The sequence below is a fragment of the Physella acuta genome, unplaced genomic scaffold, assembly GCF_028476545.2.
Source record: "Physella acuta isolate Inbredline_101_S28 unplaced genomic scaffold, ASM2847654v3 ptg001452l, whole genome shotgun sequence".
Lineage (NCBI taxonomy): Eukaryota > Metazoa > Mollusca > Gastropoda > Physidae > Physella > Physella acuta.
Genome location: NW_026732967.1, coordinates 405,001 through 413,010, shown reverse-complemented (window position 1 = coordinate 413,010; position 8,010 = coordinate 405,001). Strand labels below are relative to the sequence as shown.

The window sequence follows — 8,010 nt, the reverse complement described above, 5'->3', positions numbered from 1 at the left end:
CACCACGTCACTTTGATTCGTGACTGCACTTGTACCTGTTGTTTATTTTCTACTATGGATTTACTATGGATTTATCATTTCACTCTATAAATTGTTAATAAAGTTTATAGTTTGAAGTTTCTACTAATGCCCGTGTTCTTGTGTTGCTGTGCGTTCGTTTTGATACTGATACAAGTCTTGTATAAAAACGAACCCACAGCAACAAGGGATATTACGTGTTGTTACAGTATTTATCTTCGCTTCACAGCCCTGTTTGGATCCCTGTTCTGGTACCTGGATTCAAAGATATCGCACCAACAAAATGTAAACCACATTACACATCAGATAACACTACACCAGATTAACGCTATCAGAGCAATTAGACAGGCTCCCCCACCCCGTCCCCCTGCAAATCCACCAGTACTACCAATATTTGTATTTTTTGGTACCAACTCCCCAGAAAAAGTGATATCACGAATCATGAACAAATGACAGGTGTAATCTTGGAGCTGTTGTCCTAAACATTCGCTAGACTGAGTTGGTCACTCTGTGTTCTGTCAAGGGTGTACCGTTCTCCTTGATTGTGCGGGGGTTCTACATATACTATTCCGCAACATTTTTTCGACACGGGGGAAATTAAATCGATCAAAAGTGCGAAATTAATGGACAGCCCCCAATCAGTGGGCGATCAAATATCCTTTTATGTAAGCAGCCTGACCCAACCAGCCGGGTAAATTGTTCATAAACGATGAAGGCTGACATCAGGTGACTTATATGGTTTCCACAGACAACAAGGTGCTCTAGGGACTCGACATCTCGTAAGCTCTTGTGTCAAGGAAATTCCTTTCTTGAATGAGTATTTCCATCTGACCAGTTGCAGGACGAAAGGCCTCCAGTGGTCATGAGAGAAGAACTTATCAGGATATTCAATTAGATCGAATCCACAGATACACGACCCTAACAGTGCTATAGCACTCAAACACAGATGGTGGCCATTCTCGCAGGACTAGACGACACGTTCCGCTCCGTCAGGCGGTCTGAGCATTCAAAGACTGCAGCAATCGGCTGTGGGTGACCGGACGTCAACTTTTAAAATGCCCGCCTGTCCCTTGCAGCCTAAATGCCTGCTAATGACAAGTCACGCGATTTAAAATGTGTCTCTAATTAACCACAAACAATTACTAACTGGCTTTTGAAAATGAGCCTGAATTTAGGCTACACCGTTAAAATGTCAAGCCTATAAAAAACTTAAAACTGACAATATACCCAGGGCGCTTGCTTCCAAGAAGACATTGACCTTGACATTAGTTGAGATTATTTTTACTCATGTTTTTATTTTAATGTCAGCGCATTTATGAAGGAAACTCACTTTTTAAAATTTTCCAACATAGACCGTCTATTACATAAATTATTGCAACATTTCATATTTATTATTTATTTTCAAAAATTATTTTATTCTTTTAAATAAATATTTTTGATGTAGTGCCATTAGACAAGGCATCATGGGCTAACTGAATCGAATTGTTCCAACTGTAATTCTATTGTTCAAAGCTTGAGACAATATAAAAAGGTTCATGTATATTTTATTTATTGCTATTTTAATATCGCATTATTCAAAAGTATTTTATGTAGCGAAAATAGTCCTATACTTAAATAAACAAAAAAAAAAAACTTTATGACGTCATAGATAAAGAAGTTGTTTTTCTTGCTAAACGATATCATTTTAAGTCGGAAGTTTGATGCGTTTTACTGCCGCTGGTTTAATTAAGTCTTGGCTTTATGCATTATGTAGGTGGTTGTTCCCTAGATCTATTGTTTTCTTGTTAATAGGAACTGATTAATTTGATCGTTACATATATATAGAGATATAGATATAAAACCTAGATCTAGATTTGTCTCTAGATCTAGTCTAGATCTAGTTAGGTCAGCTGGTTGGTTAACTTTCTGTTTTTTTTTCTTTTAATCATTATAACTAGATATAACTTAAAGGCTTCTAGGACGTTCTCTGCAGACGATCAGGCAGAACTCTTGTAAATACACCCAGATATTGTGTGGCTCTCTTTCATACAAACATCTGGCTCTTTCTGCTATTGTGCTAGTTATGTCAAGATAAAGGCATTGTACAGTATATCAGATAATACAGTGTACCTAAGCAGGTGCTAAAAGAGTACAAACTTGATACAGTGTACATCAGCAGGTACTTTAAAAGTAATGATATCCTTTCTGTACAGTCTCTTTGGTTAGTTTTCAATCTAGATCTGTATTGTTGATTCTTAGCTGCCAGTGAACACCTCGGGTTCATTGTCTTATGGAATACCTCGGGTTCATTGTCTTATGGAATGTCTCGGGTTCATTGTCTTATGGAATGTCTCGGGTTCATTGTCTTATTTATTGCCTTAATCCACCACCTTTTCCTCCATCAAAAACAGACCGAGGACACCATTGAAGGAATGAGCTATTTGTGGAGATCAACGACCGTACCTCTCACCTGTGCCAGTTGGGGGAGGTCACCAAACTCTAGACCACAAACAAATGTCTTCCCCAGTAAGTCCAGATCGTTAGTTTAACGCTGGCTACATCGCTTACTTTTCTTTATTCACACTGTTGTTTCAATGCATGATTTAATTTTTCTTACTTTGTTTTGTAATTGCTTTTTTTCATTAGTTGTTCAGTTCACACACACACACATATATATGTATATATATATATATATATATATATATATATATATATATATATATATATATATATATATATATATATATATATATATATATATATATATATATATATATATATATATATATATATATATATATATATATATATATATATATATATATATATATATATATATATATATATATATATATATATATATATATATATATATATATATATATATATATATATATATATATATATATATATATATATATATATATGTATACATATATATATATATGTATATATAAGTATATATATATATATATATATATATATATATATATATATATATATATATATATATATATATATATATATATATATATATATATATATATGTGTGTGTGTGTGTGTGTGTGTGGTTGCTGCCCACCAGGAGAGTAAAAGTAACAAGCAATTTTCTGTTTAGTAGCTTGACTCTTTTATTTATTGTATTTGTGTAACGACCCGTAATGGTGCGGAATGGTAGTTCATGTTTAGGTTTATTATTAGAATCACGTGGTGTTGCTGTTGTCAGCCTAACTTTATGTAATGCTTTTTAATTTTTCTTAAAACACATGCATATCTATGTTGACTTTTTCTTTTGGACATCACTATATATAACCAGAGCAACGCCTACCCGATAACGGCTAATTATATATATATATATATATATATATATATATATATATATATATATATATATATATATATATATATATATATATATATATACTAGGCTGGTAACAGAAACAGTTAATAAAACGTTAAATGTGTTATTTGGCATAGTATATTTTAAATTTTGAAAAGCTGTTTTATTTTATTCTATTTGATTTGTAGAAGTTCTGGTTGTAGTGTTGCTGATGTTGATGTTGGATGGTGCTGATGGGACCACAGAAAGGTAAGAATACACACCACACTAGATTCCGCAGATTTGTTTAGTTATTTTTTAATTGTAGCCGTGATCAGCGTAATTCGTCCCGTAATTCCACTTTTGATTTGATCTAGATCTTGGTATGAATTATCAGAACTTGAAAGGCAAATGGAACGTCTGAAATTTTGCTTAAGTGAAGTAGAAAAGCAGGAAACCCGAGCAGATGATAAGGCCAAGTATTCCTGTGATGTAAACCATCTGAATTTTCTAGTAGACTATTATTATAAGGAAGCTGCCCAGGAATTAGCCAAAACCAATCCGGAAATGCGCAGTTTTATCAAGAAAAGGAAAGCACGGCGCAATACTTTATTGTGCCGATCGATTGCCCTGATGATTGGTAAGATATAATTTATATTATATAATTATAGAGGCTAGCTTTTGGGGATTGGGTTAGTGGAGGGGTAGGTGGAGCTGTTTGTGAGTGCACATATTTTTGTGTAGATATATTGTTATCAGTGTTTCTTCCGGACTTTTTTCTCTGGGGGTGTACTTGAAATTTTCGGGGGGAGGGGGGTGGGGCGGACACTGTTAAAAGTATATATTTTATATAAAAATCCCCCCTCCCGAAGAGAAGCCTGGAAGAAACTCTGATTGTTATGGTAGGGTGTTGCCGAAATGGGACGGCGTGGCCTAGAGGTAGAGAGCTGGACTGCTAACCCGAAAGCCTCGAGTACAGATCCAAGTTCAAGTCAGTAGAACGGCGAATAACTTATCCCCTCATATACCGAGCTCGTCTGGAACAGATGAACTCTACTTCATCTGTCCCATGTGTCTTGGGCACGAACGGTAATAGAAGAAGAAGGGTGTAGACTAAGATTGTAAACTATCCAGCGTGGAAGGGTCGGGGGAGGCCCGTTTATTGGTCCCAAAATCCGACCAAAAGGTAATGACTTTGTACTTCAAAACAACGTTTTTGTGCACCTTTATAAAAAGCAAGCAGATCTACCACAGTAGTGATGTTCTACTGTAGCCAACACACGCTTCTGTGTAAAAGAAAACAAAATCTACATGAGCTGTAGTGTAAAAGATAGGCAAACGTTCAAACCACTTCCATGACTTATTTCCCTTTTCTAAATAGTCTAATAGGGGCACCCTTAAGCTGCTTTGAATATTTTTGTACTAAACAAAGTAAAAAGCAATTGCTTCTTTTAGTTATTATTTAAAAAAAAAGAATGACATAACTATTAAATGGTATTTATTTAAATTTAATAATTTAAATAAATAAAATTCGTAAAACTAAACATAACACGACAAACATACTAAGTTTTCATGTTTCATATACGTTTGACCAGCTCGCGAACAGGAAACGTTACAAAAGATATAAAATAATAATCATTAAAAAAGTTTTAAAAAACCCACGTTTTCTGATTGAACTAATAAAAAGTAGAAAATAAATGCTATACATCACAATAATGCAAGCGATCACTCTACTATAAGCGATAAAAAGCGTGGGGCGCCGAAGTAAAAGTTATATTACTATTGATTAGATAATACAATTGACTTTTATTAAGGAGCTTGTAGAGAGTCAACAGTATTAGAAACTGTAAGAAAATCACGGCGCCCCACGTTTTTGATCGCTTATAGTAGAGTGATCGCTTGCATTATTGTGATGTATAGCATTTATTTTCTATTTTTTATTTGTTCAATCAGAAAACGTGGTTTTTAAAAACTTTTTTAATGATTATTATTTTCTACTTTTTAGTCTTTGTCTGTTTGTTTGCATTAAAATCTTGCTATCGATTTTATCTTTTCACTTTTTTTGGGTAAACGAAGACAACTCGTAAAAAGACAACTCGTAAAAAGACAACTCTTAAAAAAACACGTTGTGTGAATACGTTACTGAGACTTCAACTCGTGTCGAGTGGGATAGCAATCGTGTGCCCAACCACTCGACCATATCGTCTCCCTCATACTGGCCACCAGTTGTTACGGTTGTTTGTACACAAATTACAGTTACTGGGTTATGTCCCTTCCCCCCCCCCCCGTTTTTACGTGGGGTAGGGTTTTAGTGATAGTGATAGAGAGAAAGAGAGGGGATTGTAAGGAGGCGCTTGCAGCTTGTTTTCTAATGGCTCGCAGAGGAGAATTCTATATACGAGCCGACCCGCGGCGTATCATACGCCGCTATTCAGTAGATTTATTTTCTACTTTTCAGTAATTCATAATTTGTGAATTCGACAGTACCAATGCTGCCACTGAAAATATTTGCTTTAAAACACTAACCCCCCTCCTTTCCCCTAACCCCGACCCTACACCCCCCCCCCCCCCCCCGTGAAAGCAGCCTCCTCTTAGTTACCTCCTGTAAGTTAAAAGTCGGTTCAAACTAAATTATCTGCCCCTAATAGCCGTCACTAAAACTGGCTGTACGGTTTGTAAACATTAACGTGACCACAGCTCAGCAGACCATGTGGGGTGGGGTAGGGTTTTAGTGATAGTGATAGAGAGAAAGAGAGGGGATTGTAAGGAGGCGCTTGCAGCTTGTTTTCTAATGGCTCGCAGAGGAGAATTCTATATACGAGCCGACCCGCGGCGTATCATACGCCGCTATTTAGTTGTTTTTTCTACTTGTCAGTAATTCATAATTTGTGAATTTGACATTACCAATGTTCCCACTGAATTATTTGCTTTAAAACACTACCCCCCCCCTTTCCCCTAACCCCGACCCTACCCCCCCCCCCCCCGTGAAAGCAGCCCCCTCTTAGCTATTTCTTAGTTACCTCCTGTAAGTTTAATTTTGAACTAATTTATCTGCCCCTAATAGAAACCCGGCTCTAAGGCTCTACGATTTGTAAACATTTTTCTCTGTAAACATTTAGCGTGACCACAACTCACCAGACAATGTGGGGGTGGGGTGGGAGTGGTAGTGATAGTGATAGTGATAGAGAGAAAGAGAGGGGACTGCAAGGAGGCGCTTGCAGCTTGTTTTCTAACTGATCCCAGAAGAGAATTATATATATAGATAGATTATATAGCGGCCTAAAATGCTCAATAAAACGTTTCCATGGATCAATTTAGTAATAATAACAATTGAATATTCTAATGTCATCCAAAAAAAAGCTTCCCTGAAAATTTCAGCGCGCTAGCTAACTGGGAAGAGCCCGAAATTTCGATCGCAAGATTTGATTGGAGAACTAAACAAACAAACAGACGCCAAAGCAACTTAAAGAAAACGTGTGAATAAGATACAAAGATTTTCAAAACTCGATCAGGCCCGAAATGAGATACAGTCTAACACAATAAAGAAATCGAACGCACAATGTGCCTATTTGTTGTTGAAATGACAATGAACTATTGTTACAAAGGGCCTATGTATTTTTGAAATGACCATAAACCATTGTTACAAAGGGCCTATGTGTTGTTGAAATGACCATGAACTATTGTTACAAAGGGCCTATGTGTTGTCGAAATGACCATGAACCATTGTTACAAAAGGGCCTATGTGTTGTCGAAATGACCATGAACCATTGTTACAAAGGGCCTATGTGTTGTTGAAATGACCATGAACCATTGCTACAAGTGGTCCTATGTTTTGTTGAAATGACCATGAGCCTTTGTTACAAGTGGGCTTATGTGTTGTTGAAATGACCATGAACACCCATTGTTAAAAAACGAAAACCAGTTATCATCGTTATCGGCGGCCATCATTACCATGACGACGGCCAAAAGTAGGTCAAGCGGCAGCCTATGTTTTAGTTTAGAAGGATGGTTAATTGATGACTGTTGTACTCCACAGGGCTATACTCTCTCTTTTGGTTACTGCTGACCACGCTAATTCAGCCCAATCCTTCTCTCTGGCTCGTCCTAGTCAATTGGGTCAAAGGGACCGGATGGATGTTTGTTGTGATATATATCCTTCATTTTTTCTGGCAAAGAATTCAGTAATTGTTCATAAATTTATGATTTAAAATTCTGCATGATTACATATTTTGTTACTATTTATTTTACTTAACATTTATTTTCATACCTTTTTTAATATCTTGGGCTAGTTTTAATCAAATCTAATTGTTTTTAAAGATGTTTTAATATATATATATATATATATATATATATATATATATATATATATATATATATATATATATATATACATATACATATATATATATATATATATATATATATAATTGGTGACAGGACAAATGTTCTCAGGACAAATGATCTCAGACAAAATATCTCAGACAAAATATCTCACGGACAAATGATCTCAGGACAAATGATCTCAAGGACAAATGATCTCACGGGCAGAAGATACCAGGACAAAATATATCAGGACAAATGATACCATAAACAATTGATCTCAGAAAAAATATCTCAGACAAAATATCTCACAGCAAAATTTTAATAGTGTATTGGATTTAGTTGATCTGAAAATTTTTTCATTGAATGTCATA

At 35.5% G+C, this 8,010-nt stretch overlaps 1 protein-coding gene across 1 annotated transcript; it reads left to right on the top strand.

Annotated features, from left to right (window-relative positions):
- The first annotated feature begins 1,720 nt into the window (after window positions 1-1,720).
- LOC131927998 (uncharacterized) lies at window positions 1,721-7,547 on the top strand. The gene is made up of 5 exons (XM_059283884.1): window positions 1,721-1,767; window positions 2,409-2,523; window positions 3,526-3,586; window positions 3,694-3,956; window positions 7,353-7,547. Exons 1-5 carry the CDS (start codon window positions 1,759-1,761, stop codon window positions 7,499-7,501), a joined length of 597 nt encoding a protein of 198 aa, XP_059139867.1. The 5' UTR covers window positions 1,721-1,758; the 3' UTR covers window positions 7,502-7,547.
- Window positions 7,548-8,010: the final 463 nt, after the last annotated feature.

Coding starts and splice junctions, on each gene's coding strand:
- LOC131927998 (XM_059283884.1), top strand. Junction 2,524..3,525: donor ACAAACAAATGTCTTCCCCA/GTAAGTCCAGAT, acceptor TTTGATTTGTAG/AAGTTCTGGTTGTAGTGTTG. Junction 3,957..7,352: donor ATCGATTGCCCTGATGATTG/GTAAGATATAAT, acceptor TGTACTCCACAG/GGCTATACTCTCTCTTTTGG.